This window comes from Malaclemys terrapin, chromosome 5 (genome assembly GCF_027887155.1).
Source record: "Malaclemys terrapin pileata isolate rMalTer1 chromosome 5, rMalTer1.hap1, whole genome shotgun sequence".
NCBI lineage: Eukaryota > Metazoa > Chordata > Testudines > Emydidae > Malaclemys > Malaclemys terrapin.
In genome coordinates, this window is record NC_071509.1 from 16,343,499 (window position 1) to 16,360,573 (window position 17,075).

The 17,075-nt window shown below is 38.8% G+C and overlaps 1 protein-coding gene across 4 annotated transcripts in view; it reads right to left on the reverse strand.

Annotated features, from left to right (window-relative positions):
- CTBP1 (C-terminal binding protein 1) overlaps positions 1 to 17,075 on the reverse strand; it is a 417,525-nt gene that overhangs the window by 287,249 nt on the left and 113,201 nt on the right. For all 4 annotated transcript variants that reach the window (XM_054029794.1, XM_054029795.1, XM_054029801.1 and 1 more), the window contains one exon: positions 6,563 to 6,726. In XM_054029794.1, coding sequence (XP_053885769.1) covers positions 6,563 to 6,620 — 58 coding nt within the window. In that variant the 5' untranslated portion in view covers positions 6,621 to 6,726. The remainder of the gene's footprint in view (positions 1 to 6,562; positions 6,727 to 17,075) is intronic.

Genomic DNA, 17,075 nt, shown 5'->3' on the forward strand with positions numbered 1-17,075 from the left:
ATTCACAGAGGCACAATGGTAAGCTTGTAGGTGTCAGTATTCAATACAGTTATGCAGGCAGCATCTTTATGTGAGCTTCTGTGGTTGTCTTTGAAACTCATAGGTGCAAAAGAAATAAAGTGGAGAGGAAAAGGGAGAAAACCTACCATCAGCTCTATAATCCAAAAACAGTAATCTATGAAAATATGCCATTTAAGTGTAGGCACTAAGTGGGTTGCTAGGCTGCCAAGAACTGCCAAGCAACAAATCACAGCATGTACAGTTTAAGACAATCTTATAACAGAGTGTGCTAGGCATGTTTTATTGTTAAGAAATCAATAATCTAAGTTGCGATAATCAAGTGCAAAATATGATCATATTTTTACCAGGGGGGGAAAAAAGTAATAAATCATGATTAGTGCATTTTCTAAGTAAAATTCATACCTATTCTTCAATCCGCTATAAAATCAAATGAATTTCAATATTAATGAACAAAGCCACTCACAGTGCACAACATGTAATTAAAATTCCTACTACTTCTATTCGAGCTCCCTCTATTCACTGCCCCACCAAATTATTAAAACAAAGCAGTTACTATGGTAACTAATTCATTCTTTGCATTATTATCCTGTTTCTAAACATCACAGCCTCACCAGTCTGACTTACATGCCCTAAATTCCAGTTTGATATTCTGAACTTTTGTGGTGATTGTCAGAAAAGCCTTTTAGGATCTATGCATTCATGCAGACAAGGATAGCTAGAGTGCAGCTGCTTTTGTTTATTGCAAGCAGAAATAACTGTTACTAAATTATTTGAGTTTGATAAATTGATCGTGCTCGCATGCAAGTGCCGAACAACACTTAGGGAACAACCATGGGAGTTTGCAGAGCACTAAACAGAAAGAGGCAAACATGACCATCTGCAGGTTAGATAAACTGGAAAAAAATAAAAAGTGCAGCTGGCACATGTTGTGGAAACTAAATAACACCTGCCTAAGTAGTATTTGATACCCAGAAAACACATGGGTCTGATTGGTTCAATCTTCACAAAAAAAGAAAAGAGTGAGTCAATGAAGAATGAGAAACAGTAATAAAATTTCAGGGGAAAATATTTTATTGGCACTTTAATAAAATTCCGTTATTTAAATATATATAAGAGGCTAAAACTAAAGATCTTGATAGTGTGGCACTGTGATCAATCATGCTTACAACACTTATTCTTTTAAATTCATGATAAGTGCAGTGTTAATTTATATTTCTTTCTGTTCTGTCATCAAATATTTAAAATGTCTGCCCGAAAAAATCTGATAGGTTTAGAGGAAATCAGTCTTTCCCCTTCTTCCCTCTTCTATCCACATCTGTACTTTTTTGGTTTCTTAATGTGGTTATTTAGCATGTCTCCAAGTATTCACAGAGTCACCAATTTAAAAGTCTCCAGTGCTAAAGCCATCTTTGCTACTGTTGTAACTCATCTATGTCAGGTACTTTTGAGAAACATGCTTATTTGGCCTACAATGGGTGTTCAATGTACATAATATATAAACTGATTGATACACATACACAATCTTTGCACTTCATTTTTTCTTTAAAACTTTTGTAACCTAAACCAACAATTTGAATGTTTCAGTAAAAGAGAAATCTTCTCAGAATATGCAATGTTCATTTAGTTTTTTTCCTTTAATGTTTTTTATATGTTTTCTTGTTAAAACAATACTTTTCTTTTCATTAAGGGATGCTGTTCAGCACCATTTAGGGCAAAATGGCCATTTAAGCCAATTTTCTTTTCATACTAGTAGCAATGCAACTTGTAATAAGTTAGCAACATCGTAATAGCTTAACTATTTGCAAATTCTAAATCTCTCTTTACGTGGCACTTAATGAAGATTCAAATTAGAAAACCGATTTACAGAGGCAATCTTAATCCAAAAGGATGATGAAACCATCTTTCTCTGTGAAATGTGACTACATACTGCATATTAAGAACACAATCGAAAATCATGTGCTCGTGCACATAAACAGTACCATTATATATATAACGTTTTGACTGGGGAGAAAGTGAGTGAGGGAAGGTAAATGCTCACTAATGAATAAACAAACAATTTTACCATTCTGTTCTCAGCCTACTCATACTAATAGCATACTCATTGTACTAAGAATTCCAAAATATGCTTTACCTGAGTTTATTGCTCTTAACCTCTTTGCTGCAATCTGAATTCAACTGGGCATTTTATGATTTTTTTATTTTGTCTAAGTTTATTGACAACATACTTACAGATTCCTATGGGGAAATGAATCTAGCAAAACAGTTTGGAATTGCTCCAAAGTGCTCTGAAAGTAGTGTGACATCAGAATGGAAAAAACTATTAGTTTAAACAGTTTACTTTTAGAGTAACTTGATCACAAGTGGCCTGAACCTGAAACTGGGTTATTCATTGAAAATTGAGATTGGATTATCTACAGAAAATTCAGATTGCCTCAAACATCTTCATTAGTTACAGTCGAAGGATTTGATGGCTATTCTACAGGGAAAGATTTCTGCAGCTTTTACTGTCTGATTTCCAATTTAATTTGTATTAGGTTGCTGGGGGAAATGGAAATTTTTCCAGTTCAGAATTTTTACTTATTTATTAACTAAGGACATTTAAGTTTACAAGATGGCATTTTTCTGTAGGTCAATTGGTACTTCTCATGGAGGAGCGACTTTCACTTGGAAAAAACAATAAAATATTAGGGATCTTCTAGCTCCCTCTGCTGCCCTAATCTTTCAATAAAGCTTCCACAGTCAATCACACAACTAAACATTCCACTGGAATGCTTTCAGGAAAATGACTTTTACTAAATATGCAACGCAAATTCACAAAACTAATATCTGTCAGTGTGTAACGCTGTGACCACTTTCTAATATGAAGTTTTAGTATAACTTGCAAATTGTCTATACATTTTGTTTTTTCATTTCTTTTATAATAATCTGTGTGAATTTACAAACTAGAAACCTAGTCAGTACACACATAAAATAACTATCTTGATTCCATAAAACCTATTCTTATTCCACAGAATATAAAAATGTTCAAGTGATCAAAACTGATTTAAGAAAAGGTGGAAAAGTAAATGAAGTAAATTGTATAGTATATTTCCTTTTTCAAAATTTTATTTATTTATTTTGGTATCTTACTGTACAACTTTTAGCAATTCTGCTTTGATTTGAGGTGGAGCATATATAAAAGGAATTCCCTAAGAAAAATATCTGCAAATTTACCATTATTCCATCATTAATACATATTAATTTACATTCATTTAAGGCTGGGTGCTTCCTCAGCTACACACAGTAAATAAAGTAATTGCCATAAGCAAACATTTTCAAATTTGGATGCCTCAAATTGGGCAGCTAGGTGCATACTGGGTAACCTAAATAAGTGGGCTGTTTTTCAAAAGTGCTGACCATCTGCGGCTTCTGTAGAAGTGAGTAGGAGGTGAAAACACCCAGCACCTCTGAAAAATCATCCCACTTTTATTAATGTATCTAGTTATGTATTTAGGTGCCTAATTTTAGGCAACCAAGTTAAACTATATGAACAAATTTGATTTTTGATAATCTGAGGCATCTCTCTCTCTCTCTCTCTCATTAATGTGGACAAAGATACTGGCCTAGGTCCTAGTTTCACATCTCCAGTGGGTGGTTCATAATATATGAAGTTCAAATAGGCTCCACCAGCGGTTAGTTTTTAAGAGACTATTTGGTATTTGGCAAGTCTGATGCTTATTACTCACAAGGAAAGTGCCACACACTGTTCCTATAGATACATAAGAAAAAAGCCTGGATAGGGCATGTTTTTAACTTCAGGTGCCCATCATTCAAGAAGAGTATTGATAAATTGCAGCGCGTTCAAAGAAGAGCCACAGGAATTATTACAAGGAGTGGGAAATATGCCTTATGGTGACAGACACAAGGACCTCAATCTATTTAGCATAACAAAGAGTACCTTAAGGGGAGACTTGATTACAGCATATAGGCAACTACATGGGGAACAAATATTTAATAAAGGGCTCTTCAGTCTAGCAGAGAAAGAGCTAACATGATCCAGAGGCGAAAGATGAAATTACACAAATTCGGACTGGAAGTAAGGCAAATTTATAACAGTGAGAGTACTTAACCCCCTGAATCAACTTATCCAGGGTCATGGTGGATTCTGCATCACTGATCATTTATAAATCAAGCTTGGATGTTTTTCTAAAAGATCTGCTCTTGAAATTCTTCTGAGAAAGTTCTATGGCCTGTGTTATACAGAGGTCAGATTAGATTATCACAATAGTCCCTTCTGGCCTTGTAATCTATGAATCTATGAACCAGGCTCCAGGCAAGAGACCCAGAGACTACAGATCCCCTCTTCCAGACCCAGTCATCTCCAGCTGCCTCCCTCCGTGGTCTGTTGAGTTCCCAGCAAGCTAAACATAGCTTGACAAAATTGGCATATCATTGTGACACTCCAGCAATGGACAGTAAATTACAGACAGTTTTAAAACGTAAGCAAATATACTGCACTGTTTACAGTTGTTACAATATGCAGTACAATAATAGCCTAATTAGAGCTAACTAGCCTTCAAGAAGCCAAGAAACATACTTCAAATTTTCCAAATTACACAAAAATGAACATATTTTATTTTTGCACTGTGACACTCTTCCAACTGTTTTGCCAAATGTATACTATTTTCAACTATTCCGTTCAGACACCAGTTTCATGGGAAAGGGGGACAAAGGACAATATAATTGGCAATTAATTAATCGTTCACATTCTTAAATGCCCATTTATCTTCTAGGAAGAAACTGCTAAATGTTACCTCACAATTCTGTAAGGTGAGTTAACACCTAAAGGTTTCCAACACAGGGTACTCAGACTGCACACAGTTATACGTGCATGTCTAAATAGCACTCATAATTACAATGCGGTGGGTGAAAGGCCAGAGTTGATCTTTAATTCTTTGGCATTTTCAAGCGACAGTATTCCAGTTCTGTCATTTAGAGATATATCAGTAATTTATAAAACAGCATATAAAACTGGAATGACCAGGTACATATTAATACTGCCACTGTTTTGAAAAGTTATTCAAGAGAACATGGCATGCCATCTTACAAATTGTGAGCATCTAATTTTGAAAATCAGGCCCACAAAATTAAATCCACTGTTGTCCCTCCCCCAAAACTATTTTTTGTCACATACAAATCTACAACTAGAACACTACTATTCTGTCATTTTAGAGAACATTTCTTCTCTAAGTACTAGCTGACACCAATGCAAAAGTACATTAAAATTAGCATGTTACAAAAACAACTTTTGAAATGTCACATAGCTACAATAACTAGAGACATTATCCTGCACTTAAGTGGATTTGACAGTGAAAAATAAATAAGAGTTTAAAAAATATTGTGAAAATGTCAGACATTTAGAAATAAATATAATAGAGAAAACAAATAAGCACATTGGAACTGATAAGGAAGAAGGCTGACAATGAAGATGAACAATCTTTAAACAGCTGTGTAACAACAGTTTCTTGCACTCTGTAAAACATCTTACACATTTTTGTAAAATGTTAAATATTTAAGTAGTTCTATAGAATGCCAGCATGTCCCTGACAAAAATGTAAACTCTGTGCATTTAGCTACTGAATCCTAATAGGGCCACATTTACTTTCTCTTCTGTTCCACTATTCACTATAATTCACAAAATCGCATGGATAGTGAACATCACATAGAAAATTCAACTCACAAATATGATCCATTGACAAAATACAACTCTGATGTTTTGAAAAGCAAAACTGAATTTCTGTAACCATAAAGCTGTGGGAAACTACTTGTGCCTCAAAGAGAGGTTAACATTTTTAATATAATATAAAAATTCAAGCATCCCTAGTCTTTTTGGATTTTTCGGTTTATAGATATTTCATATAAAAACACTGCACAAATTTTCTCCAAACCTATTTTGATGTGAATCAAAAAGCACAAAACACCAATGTAGTCTCAGACATTATACAAGAATAAATTATTTGTGGCATGAGATAGACTGACTGATCCAATTTACTAAAATCCTTCCAAATGACAGGCTGGCTCTTTTTTCTAGTACTGATCATTTTAAATATATTTCACATCCTGTGCTATCTGAAGAATCAGACAGTTTCTTGAATTTATTGGAATTTAACCTGTAGAAGAACATGAAAGAAACCACCCTCCTTAACAAGCATGTCTTAGCACACATAAGTAAAAAGAACCTTCTGGTTCACATTATAAGATCTATCCTTTTGCAAGGTTTGTACAGAATTTACTAAAATATCAAGCTGGGAATGGACTGCCTTTAATGCACAACAATAACATTGGAGTTCTAGCACTAGATTTGTCTTCTATGGCTTTCATCTCAAAAGAATAGTTGTGCACAGTTATGATCATCTCAGCCCGTGATTGTGAGTCTATCATGAAAAACCCACACTCAATTAAAAAGAAGTTTAATTACTGTAAGAAACACAGTTCCAACCCCCAGCAAGATCATTAATTCAAAAAATTGGTTAACGCAGTCACATAGATTGCAGTGTCTAACCTTCAAATATACGATCTAGGCGTTGCCGCTTCACTTTGTGTTTGTCCATAAGAGACATGAGAGTTGAAGTTCAGAGAATGTTACCACGCAGTTTGCTGCCAAACTCTTCAAGAATCAGCCACAAATACAATTATTGCTGTATGTTTTTCAAAATGTCTGATCGCCTGCAAAGAGAAAGACATATATCTGAAACTACAAAATGCAGGTAAACATACTCAGATTTTTCATCTTATTCCAAAATTAGTGATCTAAATATAAATTTAGACAGGTCAGAAAACATACAAGATTCTTAAAATATATTAGATAACTTAATATTTCAAAATAACCTTACTTTTGCAACATGTATAAATTGTAAGTGTACAAATAAAAGCTTAAAAACTCAGGATGGGAAGAGTTCACAGAAAGACACCTCCTCTTTTACTCTCATTTGGTTGCCTAGTATGCATTTTTACCCACCTAATACACACTCTTTCTGTTCACATCTAGGATCGATAATTTATTTTAAAGCATTTGCAGGTCAGTCCAGTCACTCATAGGTACATATTTCCCAACCAATTAATGAAATTACTATTTTCAATGCCCACTCACAATGCTGAGCATAGGCATTCCATGTGATAACATTTATAACAAGTGAGGACATGACCCTTTCATGCTTTGACCTTTTAAATCTTACAATAAAAGGGTAAATCAGAGTTCAATCCATAGAGACTTAAGGAACCAATTTTAGGGCATATTAAATAAGAGGAAATGCAGCACAATGACAATGCAGAATGCCAAATTCTGTATCAACTCAAATGGCAATTAAGTGCCAACTTTATGAATGATCAGATAAATTATCTGGCAACTAACATAACTATCCACTTTTAAAATTCTGTGTAACGGAGTAAGATATGCAAATAAGAACAATAATACTCAAATATTTGTAAGGTTGTTGTAGCTGTGTTGGTCCCAAGATATGAGAGAGACAAGGAAGGTGAGGTATTATCTTTTATTGCACTAACATCTATTTGTGTAAGGTACAAGCTCCTGAGCGACACACAGATCTTCTTCAGAACTGGGGAAGGAAATCAGAGAGTTCAGACAACTCTGATTTCCTTCCCCAGACCTGAAGAAGAGCTCTGTGTAGTTCAAAAGTGTATACCTTTCACCTGCAGAAGTCAGTCTAATAAAAGATATTACTTCACCTAACTTGTCCCTCTCAGTACTTAGATATAACTACATGTAATGAGTCGGTGTGGCTCCCCGCCGCCCCGGAGGAGGAAAAGCCCATCCAGAGGCCGGAGTGGGGCGGAGCTAGGGAGCTCTGAGCCCGCCCCTCAGGGGGTCAGACGGTGACCCAGAAGTACAAAGGCTCGCCCTCAGAATTCAGTCAGCCCCAGCCGCCAGAGAGACCAGACGTCTCCAGCCTAGCTCGGGGCTGGGAAACCTCTGCAGCCCGGGGCGGCCGCCAGGAGCCGCCGGGCCTGCCCTGCGCCCGCTACCTGGAGGAGCCGCCGGGCCTGCCCTACACCCATTACCCGGAGGAGCCGCCGGGCCTGCCCTGCGCCCGCTATCCGGAGGAGCTGCAGGACTTGCCGAATGATCCCTGGCCTGACGAACCCATGGTCCAGCATCTCCCCGAGGCCGACACCAGCCTCCAGGTAGGCCCCAAGGGGGAGTGTGGAAGTAGCCTGGGAGCAGCCGACCCCAGTCTGGCTGCAGCACTGCCAGAGCCTATGTCAGTGTATTGCAGCCAGGATCCCCACTGACTAAGCAGCGGGCCTTCTGCCACTGCTAGGGCCCCAGGCTGGGACGCAGTGGAGTGGGAGGGCCTGCGCCCCCCTGCCACCCAACCCGTGGGTGGCAGTCTCCCCCTCTCCCAGGCCTGTTGAGGCTTAGGCCTACTATTGTTGCTCAGCCCTGACTGAGGGTCTGAGCTCCTGACTCAGCGTTGGTTGCCCCGCCCTGACCTAGGGCCTGGGCTTAAATACTTGTACTACTGTTGCTCAACCCTGACTGAGGGTCTGAACCTCTGACTCAGCGTTGGTTGCCCTGTCTTGACCTCGGGCCTGGGTTTAAATACTGCTGCTTGCTGCTCATCCCTGACTGAGGGCCTGAGCCCTGACATAGTATTGGTGCCCGCCCTGAGCCAGGGTCGGGCTTACTGCGTCTTCCAGGATTGCAAGGGCTGCCGAGGGAGACCCTGCAGCCGGACAAAGTACCTAAGCACCAGTGGGTAGTGAGCCGGTGTGGCTCCCTGCCGCCTGGATTGGGTCGAGCCCCGGCAAACTCTTGTACACTACATCTTTCTGTTTCTGTGACATTGCAACAACGGTCTGCATCTTAAGCCAAATCACACAGACCAGAAAAGACAAGAGGTTAAAATACCCTAACAAAATATAATCAACATGGTACATTCCATGAAATTCATATGAATAAACAGAAAAAGGAAAAGTATGAGAGGTTGACTATACAGAGTGTGATAATGCTCTCACTTTGATTCCCGCTTTCAAATACTAAAGAACACATCAAGTGCCAAGGTTACAGAACATTATGTCAAGAGCATAACACAGCCAATTAGTTAATGATTAGACCTTTTCCTGCTTCTTTATATTACTTACCCAACAGCTTTGAACACTGTTGGATAGCATTACAGTCGTCTTGAGAATTAATTATTCTAGAAATAAATCTATCTGCTCACTGCTTTCTAAAGGTAAAACTTATTTTTAAAAGCATAAAGCTATTGTGCATATTTCATAAACTAGTCATATGAAGAGTTCATGAAATTGGAGACAAGTAATAAAATAAAGTGAATTACTTTAAACGTAAGAAATTACACTTATTTGAATTAAAACAAGCACAGGCATTTATCCAAGATGTTCTGAGTACATCTAGACTGTAACAAATCTACTTTATTAGTTATTAATAATTATTATATTCAGCCCTTTGCTTTCACATAAAACAATTTCAGGAATAAGTGTGCCTATCATCCTCCTTGATCAATTTCTATCCCCTTCTCCACATTCCTCCAATGGTTTCCTCTTGCTTTGACATCAGATTCATGTTCCTTGTCCTGTATTGAACAAATGCATAACACATTCCAATTCCAACCTGATGTGAAATCCCACCATGTATATTATGGGTGATGTAATGTCCATGAAGAGTGTTGGAGCCCAAATATAAGAATAAGTCAAGTCTTATTTCCAACGCTATCCAGTGCTTTGGAAAGGTTTTTTTTTTTTTTTTCATTTTATATCCCAAATGGAATAAAATAATATTGATTATTTCTCTTATGTGCGGGATTCAGCATTCTTAAATAACGGGTGTGACTGTATCAGTGACTGCATGTCTAGGCATTACACCAAATCCAACTGAGCCAGCAATCTACAGTAGGTCTACAGGCTTTGAAAGAAGCAACTGCAAGAAAAGCAGCTTAAATTACTCATGTGATGAAGTATCCATTATCCTATTTATTTGGGCCATCCAGCACAATACTAAACTTTTTAAAAAAATTGTAGATCTTTGATGTCAATAAACTACAGATACATAGAAAAAACATTTCATTTTGTCCCCAATGCCAGCATAAGCAATCATAAAGCCAATGTAACTGATTATAAGAGGCCCTCTCCCATGTAGAAGGTGGATCCTCTGGTGGTGTAAAGTTAGCATAAGGGCTCTTTTGCCAATCCACTCCTTCCTGCTGACAGAAGAGACTTGTCTGGGGGTTCCCTACAATCTCTGAATCCTAAACTGCTGCATTGGCTCACTGGGGCTGTTAGCGGCTGACATAATTTGGTACAGCTATCAGGCTACTATAATTTATGCCAGGGTACCAAGATGAGACAGCAGGCTCACTACTGGGGGAGTGCAGCAGCCACCTTTGCATCCTGCCCTGAACTGTGCTGTATGCTCCACACCCTGAGTTAGGGATATAGGCCACAAACTATGACCCTAATCCACTGTAATATCATATCCATATATACTGTGCGCACAAGATGTGGGACCTGGATTTCACATGTAAAATGTAAAGCAAATAAGATATGAAACTGAGAAAAACACACTTTTATTATTAAAACCACTTCAACACACCTTAAAGCTTAAGGAAGGTGAAACTGTAAATGAGAAACATGGAAACATAAATGACCCAGTACCAAAGTGTTAGGCAACACAAAACAATCAGACTTACATGAACTCTATGTCTCAGGTTTCATAACAGGGGACTTGGAAACCTGACCCCAGCTTTGCCAGAGCTAACCGAAGTAGGGTGACCAGACAGCAAGTGTTAAAAATCGGGACGGGGGTGGGGGGTAATAGGAGCCTATATAAGAAAAAGACCCAAAAATTGGGACTGTCCCTATAAAATCGGGACATCTGGTCACCCTAAACAGAAGCCAGGTATGCCAACCTGTAGCCAAAGCTGTGGAATATTGTGGCTGAAAGTATGGTTGAGGTGTATTACCTGCTCCACACACACCCTCTAGGGGCACCAGCCTCCTTCCCCATATCCTCCCCCAATGGGCTGTGAGAAGCAAAGAAGAATCTCCTCAGGGCAGATCCCGCCCACAGGAACAGACAGGACTTCCTTAGGAGCAGTGAGTCAGGATAGACCTAGCTAGGCAAATAACTAACAAATATTTTAAAAGAAAAACTACAATAAATAAGATGCAATTCTTTAACAGTAAGGGTAATTAAGCATTGGAACAATTACCACGGTAAGTGGTAAATTCTCCATAACTTGGAGTCTTTAAATCAAAATTAAAAGATATCTTTTTAAAATATATGTGCTTTGGTTCAACCACAAGTTTCTGTGCTACACAAAAATCACTGGGTGAAATTCTATGGCCTGTATTATGCCGGAGGTCAGATTAGATATCATAATGTTCCCTTCTAGCCTAAAAATCTTAGAATCTGTTTATCTGTGAAAATGTGCATCTTACTGATCAATTTGCTTGTATATTGCATCTTTTTCCCTTGGCCTTTGTCTTTCTTGTCTATTTAGACTCTGGAGTCTTTGGAGCAGAGATGGTGTCTTTTTGTGTGTGTAGTCATAGCACAATGGGGTACTGATCCTGATTGGCACCTCTGGGAACTACCACAATACAAATAAATAATACATTTTAAAATCCTACGGATCTTTACCATGCTTAAAATCTTGCCTTAAATTTATACCTTTTTATGAATCATCCTATGTAGGATCACAGGCCTCATGTTTAAAATATTTAAAATTTTAAATATTTTCTTTAATTTTTATCTTGAGTGGTTCTTCAACAAATAAATAAATAAATAAATAAATAAATCCACTGGCCATGGCAGAAACAAAAATAATTTCCTGCAAATACCAGCCATGGCTAGATGTTTAGTCATTCTGATAATTTCTATCATTTACTTAACTTCCCACCTTATGAACACCTATATACCTAGTCCACATTGTATTCTTTGTTATGTTTAGCTATCCACAAAAAGGTTTTTCTTCTGTAGTCACTCTATGTAAGAACCCGAATGACAATAGTAAAAACAGACCATCTGTAACCCGTGATCTACAGTTGATGCTGGTTGAAAGTGTTACCCAGCTGTTTTCTCTCTTGCAGCGGATCCAGTACTTTAAAAAAATATATGTAAATCATCATGTTAATACTAGTAGTTTTTCTTCCACATGTAATTAAATCATATTGGCTCATTTGTTTTTATAGGTAACAAGTTGTCACACGTTTTTAAAAAAACATTTTGATTAAAATTAAATGCTCACGTTAACAACATAGTTATAATTCTACACCACTGCCCGAGAATGTAAAACATAATGAGACTAACACACAAAGAACATGACAGGGGAAGCATTTTCAGGCAAAACAAAGTTTTATTATTAAGAGTGCATCAGTTACTGCAATTACTAAACCACAACATAAATAACTGAATTCGAGAAATTAACAAAAGATGCAAGCCATATTGTCTAATGAATTAAGAGACATACCACAAAACACTAAATAGTATTTAATAGTAGTACATTTCTGTAGTTCAGTATTACAAGACAAAGAGTGGATTCGAAATGATCCATGTCTACACTGGAGCTTGAGGTGTAATTACTAGCTTGGTTAGACATACCTATGCTAGCTCTGATTGAGCTTGTGCGCTAAAAATAAAAGTGTAGCCTTGGCAGCATGAGCTGCAAGATGGGCTGGCCACTCCAAGTACATGCCTACGGTCTTGGATGGAATTGTACCCAGGGTGGCTAGCCCATCCGGTTGCTCTTGCACAAAATATATCAGTGTAGCTATGGAAGCACTCACTTGATCAGAGCTATCATGGGTACGTTTACTTGAGCTCAAAATTACACCTCCAGCTCCAGTGTAGACACTTCAGGAACCACATTTACAAGAATTTGATACAGAAAGACATTTAGGGTTTCAGCAGGAGTGGTGCATCAAAAAAAAATTAGTCTAAATTTTAATTTGGTAAAGATTTCTGGAGATTTCAAATATGCAATGTTGGAAAACAATATTAAGGAGCTTTTCTTTCTCTTTCAATTTAAGCAGTGATTCTGGTGTTTACAAACATTTTTCTAATAAGACAGGGCACTAGGAATTGTAACCTAGTGCGCCCTGCAAAAGATTTTTACTCATGCTTAGACTTAGATGGAGTATAATATACTCATGCTTAGACTCAGATGGAGACTTAGTTGGATACAACATTTTAGAAGGAAGGGACAAGCAACCCATAAATTGGAATTTATTGCATTTAGGGTGTAATAACAAGCCTCTGAAATCCAGAGTGTTCCTGTACTGTGCTCCTTGTGTTTGGAGAAAAAAGTAAAGATTCTGAGAATGGAATCTAGCCTAATAAGAATCTGAAGTAGAGGAGAAGAACTCCAGTTACTGTACAAGTAACCAGACCTCCTTCTTCGAGTGATGGTCCCTATGGGTATTAAACTCAAGATGACTCACAAGCAGTATTTAATAAGGAAGAGGGCACAAAGAACCATATTGCATCACAGATTTAGCGGGTCTGGTGAAGACACGCTAAGTCGATGGGAGAGCACTCTCCCATCGACGTCTGTAATCCACCTCCCTGAGAGGCAGAAGCTATGTCAACAGAAGAGCATATCCCATCGACATATCACGGTGTAGACCACACTATATGTCAACCTTAATTACATTGACTTCAGTTACAAAACTTACATAACTGAATTAGCGTAACTTAGATCAACTTACAGAATTAGTGTAGAGCAGTCCTAAGATTGGATAGGCTTCTGAAGTCAATGGGCAAGGATCCATAGGTGATGGTTTATATTGGCACTAATGACATTGTGTCGTGGGATCTCTCATAGGTAATGGATAATTTACAGGAACTTGGAAGAGTGTTGAAGAATGTCCAAGTAAACTTCTCTGAGATCCTTCCTATCCAATGAGAGAAGGAAGACAGAAGATTCTGGAAGAGAATTGTTTACTAGCTAGGGGTTTAGTTTTGTGGAACACTGGTCCACCTTCTATGGAGATAGGGAGTTGTATAGTCTGGATAGGTTCCAAGTCAGTAGAAGGGGAATCAACCTTCTGAGGGACATGCTGGCTAAAGTAGTCAGGAGGGCATTAAACTAACAACAAAAGGGGAGGGTAAAAAGAGGGAAGATATGTGCACTTATTTACCAAAAAAATAGCGATAATGAGAACAAACTTAATCAAGGAACCAAAGGACACGAAGAGAATTCTTGAATTGCCCATACACCAATACTAGGAGCCCAGGTAATAAACAAGAGGAATTGGAATTGATCATTTACGAGCATAACTTCAATCTAGTTGGTATTACTGAAACTTGGTAGGAAGGGTCACATGAGTGAAATGTTAAAAATCAATGGTTATAACCTATTTAGGAAAGAAAGTGTGCAAAATGGGAGGAAGAGTGGTGTTACCTATTTCCAAGTCATTGATAACTCAGAAGAAAATTATCTTGAAGGCTTATGGATCAAGATAAAACACAAGATGGGGTACTAGTTGGTGTCTGATACAGACCACCAAATCCCACTAGGGAACAGGATGACTTGCACCTTACGCATCTATCTATAATGCGCAGGGGGAAAAAAGCTGCGTGATCATGGGAGACTTCGATTTGAATGACATATGCGAGAGGTTTCAGGCTGCCACTACTAAAACATCTTTGGAATTTCTAATTATAGATGACAATTTCCTAAGTCAAAAAGTGTTGCAACCAACATGGGAGAATTCTCTATTAGTCCTCACCGTGTCAGATAAAGAGGAACTGATCACAGAACTTAAAATTAATGGTAGCTAAGATACAAGTGACTATGACCTGATCACATTTATAATGTGCAAACAGAATAAAATCCAGGTGAGTAATATATACGCTTGGTGTTTTAAAAGGGCCAATTTCTGAAAGATGAAGAAAATTATGAACCAACTCAGCTGGAAGGAAGAATTTTAATCATAAAAATGTGAATAATTTGGAAATGGTTAAGAACATTATTCTACGTGCCCATAAAGGTACTATCTCAACGTCGAGGAAGAAGGACATATTGGTTAAAAAAAAAAAAATCCTGATTTAGATAAGAAGTGAAGGCAGCTATAAAAATAATATATATAACAAATGGAAAAAAAGAGGAAATGAGTAGTAATGAATATAAATCAGTAGCTTAGTAATTGTAGAAAATTGATAAGGAAAGCAAAAGGACACAAGGAGAACTCCATGGCCACTGAATGAAGGACAATAAAGATGAGTTTTAAGCATATTAAGAACAAAAAGAATCCTAAGAATGGTACTGGTCCATTATTATAAATAATAGAATTATCAACAATAATGCAGAAAAAAACAGAATTGTCCAATATATATTTCTGTTTCTGTATTTGGGGTCCCATATTGGGGTAGATTTCAGCACTAGAGGAAATGTTCTGACAAGCTCCTTCAGAAACCTTACTGTAGTTGGATGGGGAAAGACTTGTTCGCCAGAGGATGAAAGGTGCTAAGTGCACTCACAAGGAACTGAGAGACAACTCTAACATTTTCAGAGAGAGGAGTAGCCCAGAATAATAGGGATCTCAGAACCCTCCGGTGATAATTGATGATGCTGAAACTATATACCAGGGTGGCCAAACTTACTGGCCCTCCAAGGCAAATACAACAATCTTCAGAAGTTTGAGAGCCCTGAGAACCCCCCTCCCTGCTGGGCAGAAGTCCCTACTGTACCATCCTGCTGCAAGGCAGAGGTCCTGAGCTTCTTTCCCCCCACCCCCAGTCTGGAAGGTGGAGAATGGGGGGGACACGGTGTGATGAACTAGGACTGTTCTTACTGTGGTCTTTGAATGCTGACAGGGGAGTGTGGCTAGGATAGTCTGCATTGGGGGATGGGAGACTGACCGACGGAGAATACCTGAGCATGTAACATGAGAACCCAGGAAGGGGTTGGAGGCCAGGTGACACCTTTGCCCGGGAAACTGAACAAAGGCTGTGGGAGGGGTTGCTGAAGGCAGAGTTTCAGGAGCTGGCTGGGGAGCTGGTCAGACAGGGCTCTGACCTCACAAGGGGGCTGGGGCGCCCTGGGACCCCAAGATGGACCTAACTGAGGGGGGTCCTGTTGTCTGTGCCTGCAAGACCTGTCTTGGACTGTATTCCTGTCATCTAAATAAACCTTCTGCTTTACTGGCTGGTTGAGAGTCGTGGTGCATCGCAGGAAGCCGGGGGTGCAGGGCCTTGTGTCCCCCCACACTCCGTGACACATGGAGGCTGTGCAAGCCACACTTTAATGGTAAAAGAGCAGCATGTGGCTCACGAGCCACAGTTTGGCCACTCCTGCCATATACAGTAACTCTTCAATTTTGCTGTATAGCATTTTCTCAATACGTTTTTTCTGCTATTGCTAAGGATGGACTAGTACAGCCTCTGAGCATGCTCTCCCAGTCTGTCATCCATCCAAATAGCAAGCTGCTAGATGCAGAAATGCTGGTTTGGGATGGAGGATCTTGCCCCTGTCCTGCATCGATAGGCCTGGTAAGAGCTGAATTCAGACGCATGGATGCAAAGAGGATACCACCAGTGAAACAAAGCCACATGGGAGCCAGGAGGATCACTGACACTGCCTTGTTTCATTTTTCTCAGGACCTGTGGTAAGAAAGGAATGGGAAGGAATATGTACATTAGTGATTCTGACCATTGTACTAAAAATGTCCCCCCTCTGGAGTTGTGGCCCAGAGCTGCACAGTAAATCAGATGTTTCTTGTTTTCATGAGGCTCAAAGAGATCCCATGACAGGAATCCCCATTGCTGAAAAATGCACCGTACCACCAACTTGTGTAGTTCCCACTCATGGTCTCTGGAGAAATGCCTGCTGAGGCTATCTGCCAGAGTCTTCTGCACTTCTGGAAAGTGTACTGCAGAGAGTGTAACCTGGTGATGTATGCACCAATTCGAGAGATTGACTGCCTCTATGCAAAGCAGGGTGGACTTTGTCCTTCCCTGTTTGTTGATATATTAAACTGTTCTCATATTGTCTGACATGACTTGAATGTGCAGGGTTCAGATAAACAGCAGGAAC